At 44.7% G+C, this 18,464-nt stretch overlaps 1 protein-coding gene across 3 annotated transcripts in view; it reads right to left on the reverse strand.

Moving 5' to 3' along the window:
• Window positions 1-18,464, reverse strand: part of POLR3C (RNA polymerase III subunit C) — a 177,676-nt gene that overhangs the window by 113,679 nt on the left and 45,533 nt on the right. For 2 of the 3 annotated variants that reach the window (XM_069217943.1, XM_069217941.1), the window contains one exon: window positions 1,007-1,262. In XM_069217943.1, the coding sequence (XP_069074044.1) occupies window positions 1,007-1,262 (256 nt within the window). Of the gene's footprint in view, window positions 1-1,006; window positions 1,263-5,884; window positions 5,972-18,464 lie in introns of those variants that run through there. The other variant, XM_069217942.1, reaches the window with a different exon arrangement.

Genomic DNA, 18,464 nt, shown 5'->3' on the forward strand with positions numbered 1-18,464 from the left:
CTGCACACTGAAAACCAAACACACCAGACATCTCAAACTGGCCGAGAAGTCTTTGGTCTATGATGGCCATGGAAATGAGCACACATGATTTATGTGCCATGAGGACGAGATCTCAGACTATATGGAAACCGCTGATGGATCATTTCCTGTCAGACTATATTTTTTTCTTGCTCACAAAACCTTTGGGCATTGGGATTGTATTGGAGCCCAGAAACTGGGTAGAGAAGATGGTAGGATGGAATGTTGATTTGTTTGCCCAGGAGCAATACATACAGAGCTAAAAGGTGTAAATCATTACTAAAGACATTGAAAGAGGAGTGTGAGTTTTTCAGTGTTTAGTGGGGACGGGGCACTCACGTTTGATTGGGAAAGCTGGTTACACTGGGGAAGCATTAAGGTTCCCATTATTGTTGACTATGGAAAATGCACTCCGATCTGATGCTTTTGTATAATAAAATGAGTTGAAGTTCAACAGTGGAAACAATAAATTAAAAACATAAAAAAGAGCAGTGTTGGCCCTACATGGTTGCACAAGAGTTAGCAATCCTAAAACTCAAATCAGAGCTCAATCTGCCTCGGTTCCGCGGCTCCCGAACCAACAAAGAATATTAATAAAATTAAATTGAACACCCCAATATGGCTCCCATCTAATGACAGACTTAAGAATTTGCTCACTCAATGGATTGTATTTTGTACAGAATTGAATCAACTTCAATATAAAATACTTTTTTGGGACTTCTTTGAGCGTTCACTTGTGGTTATTGTTTTTTATTGGTGGAAACATGTTGATGCACCATTATGTAATGTTCATAATCCATTATTGTTGCCATGTATATTCACATCACATACCAAAAATGCCCATTTATCTTTATCAGGGGCAATGTGGCAATCATTCTGGTGTGTTAAAAGACAAAGTATTATTGAAATTGCCAATAAAGCAAATTTGTACTTTGAAGACTATAGCAGTGTAAGTGTGCAAACAGTCAATTTCTCGGCCATTTCTTACCTTCCAGGGTTTCTGTCAATCTGTCTGCCACCTTCTTCACAGTTGTGCTCATGGTCATCTTCCCATTCAGAAGCAGTTCTTCCACGACCAGCTCACCCGTGTCCCCATACAGTGTTTTTGCTGTGTATATATATCTTGGATATCGTAGAATCCGCAAAACACGGTCGCAGTGAGCAGCATATTCCACAAAGCCACGCTTATTAACTTGGAAGTCAACAAGGTTATGCTGAATAAGAACACATAGCGCCTTCCTGACCTAATCAAGTACAGAAAAATATCAGCCAAGCATAATGCGTTATGAACTTACACTTTTTACTTATAAAACCTTTTTGATATGAGACAGATGATTTGTGTCTACTTTAATGACCCGGGTTCCTTTTCACTTATGGCCTTGTTACAATGGTAAATCTATGAATTACCACAATGAATGGAAAAAAAGCACATTTGTTTTTTTAAGACAATGGACATATAGCTGAATACCTAGAACAGTCATACATTAAAACAACATTTTATTTGCAAAGAGAAGTCACATATGATCTTTCTTTGCGGGTTTCAGACTACGTCTACAAAGGAGGTTCAAAAAGGAAAGAGTGTAAAAAGGCACCTTACTGATGCAGTGTGGGTTGTATGCTGCCATCTTTGGGCAGAATATGAAGAGTTCTCTTGGCAGATGGCACAATGGTGCTCCTAATATAATATCCAATTGGCAATAGAGTAGTAGCCTTGCATTTTGGTCAGCAGTCAGAAAAGATAAATGTGTTGACAACACAGACTTCTTAACAAAAACATCCTCTATCCAGAGATAAGACTGTAGTAGCAGGGGCGAACTGTGGCATCTCCAGATTCTTCAGATCATTTAACTATTTGCAGACCAGTCTTAGGGTAAGATCAATCATGAGGTGCAGAACGTTTCATGGCTTTTTTTAAATACTAACTGGCACTGACCCTTCCAGTGGTTAGTTTCCACCCCTATGTTTTCTGACTGCAGAACTCCATCTTATATTTTATTTTGTTTGTGATGTTTTAAGTAGCCACATGAGGTTGCTTCAAGTTGCAGACATTCAGTGTATAAGAATGCAAAGCACTACATGAAATCAGTTTAGACTTTTGGAACAAAACACAGAATCTATCCTATGTCCAGCTGGGATTTGAGAGATGTCTCTGAACCCCATATTTTTACATAGAAGTGTATAATAGTATTAAAATATAAATAAAGTCCCACCACAACATCCAGATCTCTCTTTAATATCTAATGATCTGACAGACACCGCTGTATAAGTGGGTTAAACAAAAATCAAAACAATTATTATTTATGCTTGATACTGGCATATGGTGTATAATAATGTACACAGGACTCAATATTTGGATAAGTTAAGGTTTTATCAATATATCTTAACCTTGGAAGAGCACTTGAATGTATTTGAACTCATTGAGTGCTTTTACCATCTTTCTCCATACTTCCTTGTTCCATATTTCCTGTACATACAACAAACGTCTCGGCCATGCCTTTAAATTGACTAGACTAGAAGATGGAAGCATAACTGAGGGTTCACTCGCAGAGTATCAGAAACAGAAATATTGTGTGGACATAATATTGTGTCAAAAATATTGAGTACCAAAATATTGAGAAGGTAAGTGCAAATATGAAAGTATAGAAATATATATATATATATTCAAGGTACATTTATGTGGAGGTGTATATATAGTAAAACTTTGCTTACCTATAGAAACTTAGCTTTGCAATATTTGTGCACTCGATTTTCTTAACTCAATATTTTGGTTCACATTATTTCTGTTTCTGATATTCTGTCTAAATACCAAACTGAGATCAAGATTAAACTTTTATGAAAGTTTGGTTAGTGTCAAAAAACATCACAGAAGGCAGGTCTAAGACCACGATTCTGCTAACCAACCTACAGATAAGGTAGATAGCTATCAGTAAATACAATAACCTGCACTGGAAGCTGAGAACATTCTTATGTAATACCTAGGGTCAGAAGACTCTAACGTTTATTAATGAATGCCTGCTAAAGATATAGCTTGAGCATACTTCAAGGCAACTTACCGAAGCAAGAAAAAGGTCATTAAATACTGATCCAAGCTGATGTAAAAGGTCAATACTCTCATGAAATGGGAAAAATATCGAAGCACTCACAGCTGTAACAATAGCTTGATGCACTTGAATATAGTGGTTTGTATTACAATCTGGCACCAAGAACCTGTGTCACAAACAAACTACGTTCATAAAGGAAGCTCGAATGACAAACAAGGGAAAGGCAATAGATTAGAGTCTTGCCACAGTAGGCTTTTTTTTATTTTTTATTCTTCACATTACTTCAAAATCAACAGTCATACATGGACTTGAAGGCGTGAACAGAGAAATCAAAGAAACAACGAGATTGTGTGACAAGCTAATGGGCAAAATGGCAAAACAAAATAACACTTCACATCCCCTTCCTGCATAACATCAAATATGGTGTGTGTACATAAATAAACAATGGATAAACATGAAAATACCAATCAGTGAAGGTTGTAAGTCACTGCAAATTCCAAACTGTTCGATCAATCTACGTCACTATGGTACATTACACAAACTGGGTAGCTCAAGCAGCAATGCAACCCAAATAAAAGTGCAAGTGGAGCCTCCCTCGCAATGAATGCACTAATAGGGTCTGTGAGTGAGTAGATCTGTTCTAAGGGGGCTCAAGATATCCCTGGGTCTGGAGGACTGTGGCATTAATTCAGAATGTAATTCTAGTTCCTCATTACAATAGATTACAGAGTCTTGCACTGTTTACAATTCCAGATATCTCCCCCATCCGAGTATCATGCCACTTGTCCTATTGCCAGTACAGGGCTAGGGCGAAAATGTCTTACGCAGGGTGGCTACCTCCTTTATCCAGCCCAAGATGGCAATCTTAGGTGCCATATGACTTACAGTGTCTATCATAGTGGGGAGGGCAGTCATTTTCTGTGTATGAGGCCTGTGCCCTCATACAAGACCAAGCCAAGTGTATGACATTAGCCTCTGGTACACCACATCAGTTGCACTGCGATCTCTCCATGAGGCTAAACTCCCAGAGTGACACGGTGTGTAGTAGGCATGCTGTTAGAATTTGCAATGGATAACACACAATCTGCATTTGAAGTGGTCATCCTATCTACGCACAATATTTCCCTCAGGCGTTCCATTCCAGCCCCCTCTCTCACTCCAACTTAGCCGTTTGATCTGTTCTGGTATTTCCCTCTTGGACAGCACGGTACATGTTCCTTATCAAGTGTTTAATGGTACTGGCCACTAGCAGCTGGGAGGTCGATAGGGTCTTTTTACATGTACGTTTCAGCCAGAAATACAGGAAAATATCTAAGGGTGTGCATGGAAAATTTCACATATATTCTGACACTGAGAGAAAATTGTTTTTGTGAAGACAGCCCCAGTGCAGACCTTACATGGCTGGCTGAGCGGCTGCCTTGGGTTCAGAGGTCATATACAGCAGCGAGTGGTGACTAATGGGTAGATGGGTGGAAGTAGATAACTTCAAGGTCTGCCTTCCTACTCAGTCTATACGAAGATGTAATTGTACATGTAACATCTGCCATGCTTAGTGTACGCTTGGGGATCTGTGCGCCTAATAAGGACTCTAGATAGGAGGGGGAGGACTGCAATATCTCGCTCTTCTGTGATATGCGATAAACAAAGTAATGGCAGGTACCAATATGCTGCAAAGCGAGCCGGAGCACATAGGTAATGGAGTTCTTGCGTGCGTCTCATTTGATCCAAGCTTGCTTGCCCACCCAAGCTAATTTAATTGGGTGGGACCTAAGTGTTCATAAAAAGGAGTTGGTGATCAACAGTGGTATATTTGCAAAGAAAATATAGCAGTTTAGGGAAAATTACCATCTTCATTAAAGCTATATGACCAGCCAGAAAAAATGGCTGTTATAGAATCGGGGGTCATCAGTATTCGGCCACAGCAAATGACCATAGAGTTGCTCACTGATCAGAGTATGCTGCATAAAATAACATATCTACCACGCTTATCAATAACAGTGTCAGGGAATATGAATATACATATTTTTATAAGAATTGCTACCGCCTCTCTGAGCACAGGAGGAGTACAAAAGAAGTGAGACAGTGGGAGGCCTATCTAGTTGACAAACAACATTCCAAGCTTGTTGTGAGGTGAGTTTCTTGTAGCACTGGAATGTTTAAGTGGTGACTATCTAAATAGTTCAGAACCTGCCGCACCTTGCAAGAGTTGCTACGGGCTCTCACCTTCCCTGTCAAACATTTTATGGTTCAATTAGTCTGTGCATCAATCACGGAATTAGATTTATCTCACAGCAGGATGGGCAATGCAATAGCACGCATAGAGATTGTGTAACACTATTTAACCACTGTTACACAATCTGATTCTTGTAGGTCACACATCAGTTTCTCTAGGGAAGATCGCTCCCCTCTCTAACCCATTCTCGCTACCGGCACAACCACTAGGACATTTTGCCTCTCCCCACAAACCTAATGAACAAGGTCAACTAACCCAGTAATACATAAGTAAAACTTAAGAAGATGAACAATGATTAACAATAGTATTTGAAACCTCTGTGTACCACAATAGTATCTGTGCATTCCTTTGGGATCAGGGCAAGTTGTGGGGGGGGGCTTGTCGGAGGAAAATTTTTCAGCAGCAGAAACCTGCAAAGACCCAGCAATTGCACTGTGGAGAAGCAAAAGTTCCCTTTTGTCAGGCAGGACTATGCAAAATATATATATTTTAAGCATGTATATTTCACTTCAGTCAGCATAATTTTCAAGTAAATCAAAGGATATAAGCAAACAACTTTTCCTAGCCAACCAAGTGCAGAGAGCAACAGCACCTTGATGGGGCCGCTTAGTCGTAGTTGCCATGAAGAGTAGACTAATCTTCTGCTCCACAGGGGTACCGGCATTCCAGGTCCGCCTGGGGACGTTTTTTCACGTAAGCAGCAGCTTGTTGCAGTGTCTGGAAGATACCTTACTTGCTGAGAGAGGTGAACCTTTTTCAGCCCAGGTATAGCATTGTGTACTAGATGTTCGCTTTAAGGAGTTACTGCTTAGTGGGGATGAACTTGTGCCTAGCCTCCACTACTGCAATGGTAATATCTGGAAAGAAGGAGACAAAATTAAGGCCATCAAGAGGACATTTTGCGTTTCTCTTGGGCCAAGCAAAGGACCGCAACTCTATCACAAAGTTTTAGGAGATACACAATAATTGGACGAGCAGTGTCGCCTGGATGCAGCCTACTGCCAATGATCTGTGTCACCACTCCACAACCAACAGGCAGGAGAAGGCCTCCGAGCTAAAAGTTGGCAGTGGTAGGCGCTCCATATTCATTCAGCTTTCCTGGATTTGGAAATCCCCAATATACAAATTGTATTTAGGCGAGATCTCTACTCCAAGTACTCATTTTTTGCTGGAATTCTATGCAGAACTTTCTTCACATTCTCCACATTCAACACTGACTTACGTTATGCCTCTAGATTGTCCTTCGTCATTGAAATTCATTGTTGTGTCTCCACTAATCTGTGTCATGCTTCTTGAGTTTACAGGAGAGAGAGTCAATTCTGGTATTAAGCGTGCCCATATTTTGGTTGGAGTGCAGGCTGTCCTGCATGGCTCTCATGAGTATTTTCGTGAAGTCATCTTTGTTCCCTGCCTTCAGCGATTTGTCCTGCAGTACAGTAGGCCCACCGTCAGTGGTGGCTATTCTCGTGCACAGTGAGGGTTAAAAGGTAGCTTTTGTTAGTGGCTGTCTGACTTCCTCACACTGTGAAGTAAAACTTGTAGTGTCAGAAATTTGAGCTGATATATCTATGGCGGTAAAGTGATCCTAATCTGCCACCTGGAACAGATCACGCTTGCCATTCCCCCATGTAGATGCCAGATACTTACTAGTTTGGTGGCTGAGGCATCATCTACTGTGGTACAGTGCTGGCAGTCCTTCCTCAATATCACATGGGGTCTGATGATGAATGCCATACTCTCTGCCCCGTTGCCCCAGCAGTGCAGTCTATAGTCCCCTTATGCATCCAACACGATCTTGCCCCACACCCAAACTTTCTGTGCACAGGATCGCCGTTCTGCTCTGTATGTTATCACTGGGCCTACAAGGCCCTGTTCATTTGCAGGGGGAGGCAGAGGAACGTACACTGCAAAAGCCCCCAACTCCAGCGGGCATTCACCCCTAATGAAGTCCCAGGGCCACTGGAACCACACCCCCAGGGGAGGCATCCACTCAATCTAGGCTATGTCACGGCCCAAGGCTCGAGCACCTCCCAGCCTCCTCTGACACGTAGCAGGACAGCCCAGCAGCTCGTAATTTGGGGGTGATGGTCTCTTCTCTAGTCTCCAGAGCTCTATATATGCCCAGACGTGCCCCTGCTCTAGCGGAAGCCTCCTTAGACTCTGCAGCTGGCAGGTGCCACTGTGCTCTCCTCAATGCTTTGGTGCTCGTCGCTGAGGAAGAGTGGCCACCGTTTTATCGGCTTGCAGTAGAATTCCATGTTACCAGCCGCAGCAGTTAGTGTCCCACAGTATTTGGCCGTGGAACGGCTGGATTACCCGACGGTCAGATTATACAATGCATTCCCTAATTTTTTAGCTATGACATCATTGCTCTAATATGGGTGTGGTGTTTGATAGCTGCATCCGATGCCAGAAACCAAACTAGAGTGCAGCAGCTCTCTGGCACCCCCACAACAGTAGTTATAATATTGGTGCACTGTAGTTACAAGTATATATCTTTTTCTTCTACAGTGGATTCTTCATAGATTAAAAACCTGAATCAAACTTGTTAAGCAGTACGAGTTTTTGTAGAACCGGAGTTGGGGTGAGAGAAGTCTTTTGTGTGTGTGTGTGTGTGTGTGTGTGTGTGGGGGGGGGAGGGGGTGAGGCTCATATTACATGAACAGATTCGGCAGTACTACTTGCCTCACTCTGGATTCAGTTTTTGCTTGCAGATGGACGCAATAACACATGGTGACGATTTGGTAGCTCTTACAAGTTGCTGCCCTGCAAATACATTTATGCAGGTCTCCCCTATGGAGCGCTGTTGCAACCATTCGTCTTGTGGAATATAGACGCAGAATGCTCTGGACGGTAGGATAAAAAGCTCAGCACCACATTGCAATGCCTTTTTTTCAATTTGTGTTGACTACTTAATAACTTATCTTAAAAAAAAGAATAGCTGATCTGTAAAACTGAAGGCTCCAGTTTCTACCCAAGTAGAAGATCATGTAACATTCAATAATGGGAAACCTTCCACATTCTGTTGCTGGATTCAGTGTGAGTGAGAGTGTGTATGTGTGTGGGGGGGGGGGGGGGGGGGGGGGTGGCGCAGAAAACTTGATTAACCATGGGTTTGTTGCAATTAAAATCTTTTGGTACTTTATCAGTCCTCAGTACAACAATGTATCAATGCTACAAAAGAGTCAGTTAAAATGACAGCCTGACTCTCTCCGCCACAGCCTGGATCCCCTGAGGGCATGCAACAAGGCTTTTTCCCCAGGAAAGAAACGTTCTGGCTCAGCTTAAATGAAGGATATATACATTTCACGAAGGGGAAAAGTCCGGAGACAAGAGGGATAAGACAACATTGGTTTCTTTAAATATGCGTATGGCAGAAAGTGATGTGGTTTGTGAATATCACAAACATAAAACTTTCATTGTGGGCGAACGGAAAAATCACGGCCCTCTTGGTTTACAGCAGTGGTTCCCAACCTTTTGACTTCTGTGGACCCCCACTTTATCACTAATGGAACCCAGGGACCCCCACTGAATCATCATTGGAATCCGGGGACCACCCACTGAGTCATTACTGGAAGTTTGGGACCTAATTTGTCAATATTTATTAATATTTTTTAATTTTCTAAGCAGTTGCGGACCCCCTGAGAAGGCTTCGTGGATCCCCAGTGGTCCCCGGACCACAGGTTGGGAACCACTGGTTTACAGGATCTGTTAGTGTGTTGATGTGATCCTCATTATCATCTCGTTTGCCTGTTTTCTGTCTCTGGTTTGTCCAGTGCCTGTTGAAGCAGCCTCCTGTGCGGCTTGCAATAAAGTATCAGAATGACTCAGAAGGGCAAACATCAGAGGAGAGATTTAGGAACACTGACAGTGCCCAAAAAAGAATAAAAAAAATAAACATTTGGGAGGAGAGGTCTTAGATCTGCTATCCCCTTTGTCAACTGAAAGACTTTCGATAGAGGCTTGCCCTACTTCAATGTAAAAATCATGATCTGCTGTTGCGCTTCTACAGACGATTTCTTTTTTTTTTTTTTTTTTTTTAACAGTGCAGGGGAAAGCCACTATGGTAGCTTGAAACTGCTAATGGATCTCATCAGTTGAAGCCTATTGACAAGGTATAGAATGAAGTGGAACTTATGCTCCTTGAGGTATGTACCCACAGCTGCTAGATTCTTAGCAAACTTTGAACTGACAGTAATGAATTGGACTCCGAGAAAGGCAGTTACTTGTAGTACTTTTTATTATCAGGCAGATATAGGCATGTAAAAGGTTGACAATAACCAAATTTTCTTTTAACTGCAGTACGAAGATAAAGCCCTGTATGATAACCATTAAAAAAAGACTGTTTCCAGGTGAAATTGTTGAGCTTTTTGAATTCTTGTATGGGTTTCCATCCTTCCTATTGTTGTCATGCTATAAAAATACATGCACTAGAAGCCTCGGTTTCTTTGCTTTTCTTGGTTCCTTTTTAGCAGCATGGTTAGGATTTACTTTAGTAGTTCAATCAACTATCTGTTTTGTTTGCAGTATTGTGTGGGGGTTTCTAAATAAACTTCAACATATGTGCAAAAAGAAGAATGCCAACCAGATTTGCAGGATATGATTATTTAACACAAATTAATGTTTTGTAGTAGTCTGGCGCCCTGAAGCTGCCACCTGTGGCAAATTAATTCTGTTGCAGTAAATGGAGCTGAAAGTTCTCTGTCTATGTTTTTTTTAGCTTGGTGTTGGTGAAGTTTCTTTTACTGTAAGCTTTGTTAGCTCCATCACAGTGGTAGTACGACTAGCTTTGTGATTGCGGTTGACAGTGTTGAAAGCTCTCTGTAAAGAGCTGAAACGAGTGACTTGAAGCCCTAGAACAAATAAGGATGCCAAGTGTCTAGTTAACTTAGTAAACAAGTGGTGTCACTTTACATTTCGATACTCTTGAGCATGTGATCTAAGTTCTTGCTGGAGGGAGAATTTCCATCACAGTCCATACTTAGAACACTTACCTGAACCAGTTGCCAGAGCCACACCTTTCTATTTAAAATGACATGGAAAGCACTCGCTAGTTGCAGAAATCCTATGTTGGGTACCTTCATCACACCAACCATTTTGGCCTCAATCTGTTTTTCCCAGGGAATTGCATTTACTTCCTTGATAGAAGAAGGAACCATTGAGTGTTATGTCTTACCTAAGCTTTGCAAACACCTACGCTCTGACCAGGGTGAGCTGTGCTTAGTGTCTGTGTTCTCTGAATCAGCTGCTGAGGAATTAATGGAGATGGGTTTTGGGTAACACGAGATATGAAGCAGATGAATATGGAGCTTTGTACTTTCAACAAATTGTGGCTATTTTAGGCACTCAGAGAGCCAAGCTTTTCGAATTCAGTTTCCACATATGATAGAGACTGGGAACTGATTTTAATGAAACTCTTCATTGCCCTACAAACTCATGAAAACACATTGTTTATGTTTGGATGTCATGGGCAAACTGAAAATCCTCAAATTAATCTTCAGGAGGAATAAAATTGTGCAATATCATCTAGGGAATGAGGTTACTAGGGCTGATGTGGAGCTTCTTTCATCTGGGAGGATCGGACATATCATTCATTGTAAGGAAATGCCTCCTTGGCATGGTTACCCCCTGACTTTTTGCCTTTGCTGATGCTATGTTTTGAGTTGAAAGTGTGCTGAGGCCTGCTAACCAGGCCCCAGCACCAGTGTTCTTTCCCTAACCTGTACTTTTGATTCCACAATTGGCACACCCTGGCACCCAGATAAGTCCCTTGTAACTGGTACCTCTGGTACCAAGGGCCCTGATGCCAGGGAAGGTCTCTAAGGGCTGCAGCATGTATTATGCCACCCTAGAGACCCCTCACCCAGCACAGACACACTGCTTACCAGCTTGTGTGTGCTAGTGAGAACAAAATGAGTAAGTCGACATGGCACTCCCCTCAGGGTGCCATGCCAGCCTCTCACTGCCTATGCAGTATAGGTAAGACACCCCTCTAGCAGGCCTTACAGCCCTAAGGCAGGGTGCACTATACCATAGGTGAGGGTACCAGTGCATGAGCACTGTGCCCCTACAGTGTCTAAGCAAAACCTTAGACATTGTAAGTGCAGGGTAGCCATAAGAGTATATGGTCTGGGAGTCTGTTTTACACGAACTCCACAGCACCATAATGGCTACACTGAAAACTGAGAAGTTTGGTATCAAACTTCTCAGCACAATAAATGCACACTGATGCCAGTGTACATTTTATTGTAAAATACACCACAGAGGGCACCTTAGAGGTGCCCCCTGAAACTTGACCGACTATCTGTGTAGGCTGACTGGTTCCAGCAGCCTGCCACACTAGAGACATGTTGCTGGCCCCATGGGGAGAGTGCCTTTGTCACTCTGAGGCCAGTAACAAAGCCTGCACTGGGTGGAGATGCTAACACCTCCCCCAGGCAGGAGCTGTAACACCTGGCGGTGAGCCTCAAAGGCTCACCCCTTTGTCACAGCACCGCAGGACACTCCAGCTAGTGGAGTTGCCCGCCCCCTCCGGCCCCGGCCCCCACTTTTGGCGGCAAGGCCGGAGAAAATAATGAGAATAACAAGGAGGAGTCACTGGCCAGTCAGGACAGCCCCTACGGTGTCCTGAGCTGAGGTGACTCTAACTTTTAGAAATCCTCCATCTTGCAGATGGAGGATTCCCCCAATAGGATTAGGGATGTGACCCCCTCCCCTTGGGAGGGGGCACAAAGAGGGTGTACCCACCCTCAGGGCTAGTAGCCATTGGCTACTAACCCCCCAGACCTAAACACGCCCTTAAATTTAGTATTTAAGGGCTCTCCCTGAACCTAGAAACTAGATTCCTGCAACAACAAGAAGAAGGACTGCCTAGCTGAAAACCCCTGCAGAGGAAGACCAGAAGACAACAACTGCCTTGGCTCCAGAAACTCACCGGCCTGTCTCCTGCCTTCCAAAGAACTCTGCTCCAGCGACGCCTTCCAAAGGGACCAGCGACCTCTGCATCCTCTGAGGACTGCCCTGCTTCGACGACGACAAGAAACTCCCGAGGACAGCGGACCTGCTCCAAAAAGACTGCAACTTTATCCAAAGGAGCAGCTTTAAAGAACCCTGCAATCTCCCCGCAAGAAGCGTGAGACTTGCAACACTGCACCCGGCGACCCCGACTCAGCTGGTGGAGAACCAACACCTCAGGGAGGACCCCCGGACTACTCTACGACTGTGAGTACCAAAACCTGTCCCCCCTGAGCCCCCACAGCGCCGCCTGCAGATGGAATCCCGAGGCTTCCCCTGACCACGACTCTCTGAAACCTAAGTCCCGACGCCTGGAAAAGACCCTGCACCCGCAGCCCCCAGGACCTGAAGGACCGGACTTTCACTGCAGAAGTGACCCCCAGGAGTCCCTCTCCCTTGCCCAAGTGGAGGTTTCCCCGAGGAAGCCCCCCCTTGCCTGCCTGCAGCGCTGAAGAGATCCCTTGATCTCTCATTGACTTCCATTGCGAACCCGACGCTTGTTCTAACACTGCACCCGGCCGCCCCCGCGCCGCTGAGGGTGAAATTTCTGTGTGGGCTTGTGTCCCCCCCGGTGCCCTACAAAACCCCCCGGGTCTGCCCTCCGAAGACGCGGGTACTTACCTGCTGGCAGACTGGAACCGGGGCACCCCCTTCTCTCCATTGAAGCCTATGCGTTTTGGGCACCACTTTGAACTCTGCACCTGACCGGCCCTGAGCTGCTGGTGTGGTAACTTTGGGGTTGCTCTGAACCCCCAACGGTGGGCTACCTTGGACCAAGAACTGAACCCTGTAAGTGTCTTACTTACCTGGTAAAACTAACAAAAACTTACCTCCCCCAGGAACTGTGAAAATTGCACTGTGTCCACTTTTAAAATAGCTATTTGTGAATAACTTGAAAAGTATACATGCAATTGAAATGATTCAAAGTTCCTAATGTACTTACCTGCAATACCTTTCAAACAAGATATTACATGTTAAATTTGAACCTGTGGTTCTTAAAATAAACTAAGAAAATATATTTTTCTATACAAAACCTATTGGCTGGATTTGTCTCTGAGTGTGTGTACCTCATTTATTGTCTATGTGTATGTACAACAAATGCTTAACACTACTCCTTGGATAAGCCTACTGCTCGACCACACTACCACAAAATAGAGCATTAGTATTATCTCTTTTTACCACTATTTTACCTCTAAGGGGAACCCTTGGACTCTGTGCATGCTATTCCTTACTTTGAAATAGCACATACAGAGCCAACTTCCTACATTGGTGGATCAGCGGTGGGGTACAAGACTTTGCATTTGCTGGACTACTCAGCCAATACCTGATCACACGACAAATTCCAAAATTGTCATTAGAAATTGATTTTTGCAATTTGAAAAGTTTTCTAAATTCTTTAAAGTCCTGCTAGGGCCTTGTGTTAGTCCCTGTTAGCATTTCTTTTAGAGTTTAAAAGCTTGTAAAAGTTTGAATTAGATTCTAGAACCAGTTTAGTGTCTTAAAAAGTATTCCAACTTTTAGAAGCATAATGTCTAGCACAGTTGTGAATGTGGTGGAACTCGACACCACACCTTACCTCCATCTCCAGATGAGAGAGCTAAGGTCACTCTGTAACATAAGAAAAATAACAATGGGCTCCAGACCTACCAAAGCACAGCTCCAGGAGCTGTTGGCAGAGTATGATAGAGCCAACCCCTCTGTGGGCAACACAGAGGATGAAGATAGTGACTTGGAGGGAAATTCCCCCCCTCCAGTCCTACTTAGGGAGAACAGGGCTTCTCAAGCCCTGACTCCACAAATAATAATCAGAGATGCTGGTTCCCTCACAGGAGGGACCAACAACTCTGAAATCACTGAGGATAACTCCAGTGAAGAGGACATCCAGTTAGCCAGGATGGCCAAAAGATTGGCTTTGGAAAGACAGATCCTAGCCATAGAAAGGGAAAGACAAGAGATGGGCCTAGGACCCATCAATGGTGGCAGCAACATAACTAGGGTCAGAGATTCTCCTGACATGTTGAAAATCCCCAAAGGGATTGTAACTAAATATGAAGATGGTGATGACATCACCAAATGGTTCACAGCTTTTGAGAGGGCTTGTGAAACCAGAAAAGTGAACAAATCTCACTGGGGTGCTCTCCTTTGGGAAATGTTCACAGGAAAGTGTAGGGATAGACTCCTCACACTCTCTAAAAAAGATGCAGAATCTTATGACCTCATGAAGGGTACCCTGATTGAGGGCTTTGGATTCTCCACTGAGGAGTATAGGATTAGATTCAGGGGGGCTCAAAAATCCTCGAGCCAGACCTGGGTTGACTTTGTAGACTACTCAGTAAAAACACTAGATGGTTGGATTCAAGGAAATGGTGTAAATGATTATGATGGGCTGTACAATGTATTTGTGAAAGAACACCTATTAAGTAATTGTTTCAATGATAAACTGCATCAGCATCTGGTGGACCTAGGACCAATTTCTCCCCAAGAATTGGGAAAGAAGGCGGACCATTGGGTCAAGACTAGGGTGTCCAAAACTTCCACAGGGGGTGACCAAAAGAAAGGGGTCACAAAACCTCCCCAGGGGAAGGGTGGTGAGACAGCCAAAAATAAAAATAGTAAAGAGTCTTCTACAGGCCCCCAAAAACCTGCACAGGAGGGTGGGCCCAGAGCCTCTTCACAAAACAATCCTGGGTACAAGGGTAAAAACTTTGATCCCAAAAAGGCCTGGTGTCGAAACTGTAGTCAGTCTGGACACCAAACTGGAGACAAGGCCTGTCCCAAGAAAGATACCACTTCTAACTCCCATCCAGCTAAAACTGGAATGGCCAGTCTCCAAGTGGGATCAACAGTGTGCCCAGAGCAAATCAGGTGTCACACTGAAGCTACATTAGTCTCTGAGGGTGGGGTGGATTTAGCCACACTGGCTGCCTGGCCCCCTAACATGCAAAAATACAGGCAGCAGCTCTTAATTAATGGGACAAGTGTAGAGGGCCTGAGGGATACAGGTGCCAGTGTCACCATGGTGACAGAGAAACTGGTTTCCCCTGGCCAATACCTGACTGGACAAACTTATCCAGTCACCAACGCTGACAATCAGACTAAAGTACATCCCATGGCTATGGTAACTTTAGAGTGGGGAGGGGTCAATGGCCTGAAACAGGTGGTGGTCTCCTCAAATATCCCAGTAGACTGTTTGCTTGGAAATGACCTGGAGTCCTCAGCATGGGCTGAGGTAGAACTGAAAACCCATGCAGCCATGCTGGGTATCCCTGAACTGGTGTGTGTCAAGACTAGGGCACAGTGCAAGGCACAGGGTGAAAAAGTAGAGCTGGAGTCTGGAAAAATGGCCCAGCCTACCAAGAGACAAGGAAAGTCAGCTGGGAAACCAGCTGCAACACAACACCAAAAAGAGAACCTCTCTTCTCAGGAAGAAGTTCTGCCCTCTGAGGGAACTGAGCCTATGGAGCTGGAACCTTATCAGGTTGAGCTCTTGGGCCCAGGGGGACCCTCAAGGGAAGAGTTGTGTAAGGGACAAGAAACCTGTCCCTCTCTTGAAGGCCTTAGGCAGCAAGCTGCTGAAGAGTCCAAAGGCAAGAAAAATGGAACACATAGGGTCTATTGGGAAGATGGACTCCTGTACACTGAGGCAAGAGATCCCAAACCTGGTGCCACTAGGAGAGTGGTAGTGCCTCAGGGTTTCAGAGAGTTTATTCTGACCTTAGCCCATGATATTCCCCTTGCTGGGCATTTGGGACAAACCAAGACGTGGGAGAGGTTAGTCAACCACTTCTACTGGCCCAATATGTCCCAGAAGGTTAAGGAGTTTTGCCTCTCCTGCCCCACCTGTCAAGCCAGTGGTAAGACAGGTGGGCATCCAAAGGCCCCCCTCATTCCACTTCCAGTGGTGGGGGTCCCCTTTGAAAGAGTGGGTGTGGACATAGTTGGTCCACTAGAACCTCCCACAGCCTCAGGAAATATGTACATCCTAGTAGTAGTGGATCATGCTACTAGGTATCCTGAAGCTATTCCCCTTAGGTCGACTACTGCCCCTGCAGTAGCCAAGGCCCTCATTGGTATCTTTACCAGAGTGGGTTTCCCTAAGGAGGTGGTTTCTGACAGAGGTACCAACTTCATGTCAGCTTACCTAAAACACATGTGGAATGAGTGTGGAGTGACTTATAAATTCACTACACCATATCATCCACAAACTAATGGTCTTGTTGAGAGATTCAACAAGACATTAAAGGGCATGATCATGGGGCTCCCAGAAAAACTCAAAAGGAGATGGGATGTCCTCCTGCCATGTCTGCCTTTCGCTTACAGAGAGGTGCCTCAGAAGGAAGTAGGATTCTCACCCTTTGAACTTCTGTTTGGCCACCCTGTAAGGGGACCACTTGCTCTTGTTAAAGAAGGCTGGGAGAGACCTCTTCATGAGCCTAAACAAGACATAGTGGACTATGTACTTGGCCTTCGCTCAAGGATGGCAGAGTACATGGAAAAGGCAAGTAAAAACCTTGAGGCCAGCCAACAACTCCAGAAGTTGTGGTATGACCAAAAGGCTGCACTGGTTGAATTTCAACCAGGGCAGAAAGTCTGGGTTCTGGAGCCTGTGGCTCCCAGGGCACTCCAGGACAAATGGAGTGGCCCTTACCCAGTACTAGAAAGGAAGAGTCAGGTCACCTACCTGGTGGACCTGGGCACAAGCAGGAGCCCCAAGAGGGTGATCCATGTGAACCGCCTTAAGCTCTTCCACGACAGGGCTGATGTAAATCTGTTGATGGTAACAGATGAGGACCAGGAAGCTGAGAGTGAACCTCTCCCTGATCTCCTCTCATCAGACCCTAAAGATGGCTCAGTAGATGGAGTGATCTACTCAGACACCCTCTCTAGCCAACAGCAGTCTGACTGCAGGAAGGTCCTGCAGCAGTTTGCTGAACTCTTTTCCCTAACCCCTGGTCAGACACACCTGTGTACCCATGATGTGGACACAGGAGACAGCATGCCTGTCAAAAACAAAATATTTAGACAGTCTGACCAAGTTAAGGAAAGCATCAAAGTGGAAGTCCACAAGATGCTGGAATTGAGAGTAATTGAGTACTCTGACAGCCCCTGGGCTAGCCCAGTGGTCTTAGTCCCCAAACCTCACACCAAAGAAGGAAAGAGAGAGATGAGGTTTTGTGTGGACTACAGAGGTCTCAACTCTGTCACCAAGACAGATGCTCATCCCATTCCTAGAGCTGATGAGCTAATAGACAAATTAGGGGCTGCCAAATTCTTAAGTACCTTTGACTTAACAGCAGGGTACTGGCAAATCAAAATGGCCCCTGGAGCAAAAGAAAAGACAGCATTCTCCACACCTGATGGGCATTATCAGTTCACTGTTATGCCCTTTGGTTTAAAGAATGCCCCTGCCACCTTCCAAAGGTTGGTGAATCAAGTCCTTGCTGGGCTGGAATCCTTTAGTGCAGCTTATCTTGATGATATTGCTGTCTTCAGCTCCACCTGGCAGGATCACCTGGTCCACCTGAAGAAGGTTTTGAAGGCTCTGCAATCTGCAGGCCTCTCTATCAAGGCATCCAAATGCCAGATAGGGCAGGGAACTGTGGTTTACTTGGGACACCTTGTAGGTGGAGGCCAAGTTCAGCCACTCCAGCCTAAGATCCAGACTATTCTGGACTGGGCAGCTCCAAAAACCCAGACTCAAGTCAGGGCATTCCTTGGCTTGACTGGGTACTACAGGAGGTTTGTGAAGGGATATGGATCCATTGTGACAGCCCTCATAGAACTCACCTCCAAGAAAATGCCCAAGAAAGTAAACTGGACTGTAGAATGCCAACAGGCCTTTGACACCCTGAAACAAGCTATGTGCACAGCACCAGTTCTAAAAGCTCCAGATTACTCCAAGCAGTTCATTGTGTAAACAGATGCCTCTGAACATGGGATAGGGGCAGTTTTGTCCCAAACAAATGATGATGGCCTTGACCAGCCTGTTGCTTTCATTAGCAGGAGGTTACTCCCCAGGGAGCAGCGTTGGAGTGCCATTGAGAGGGAGGCCTTTGCTGTGGTTTGGTCCCTGAAGAAGCTGAGACCATACCTCTTTGGTACTCACTTCCTAGTTCAGACTGACCACAGACCTCTCAGATGGCTGATGCAAATGAAAG

Source organism: Pleurodeles waltl, chromosome 12, assembly GCF_031143425.1.
Source record: "Pleurodeles waltl isolate 20211129_DDA chromosome 12, aPleWal1.hap1.20221129, whole genome shotgun sequence".
NCBI lineage: Eukaryota > Metazoa > Chordata > Amphibia > Caudata > Salamandridae > Pleurodeles > Pleurodeles waltl.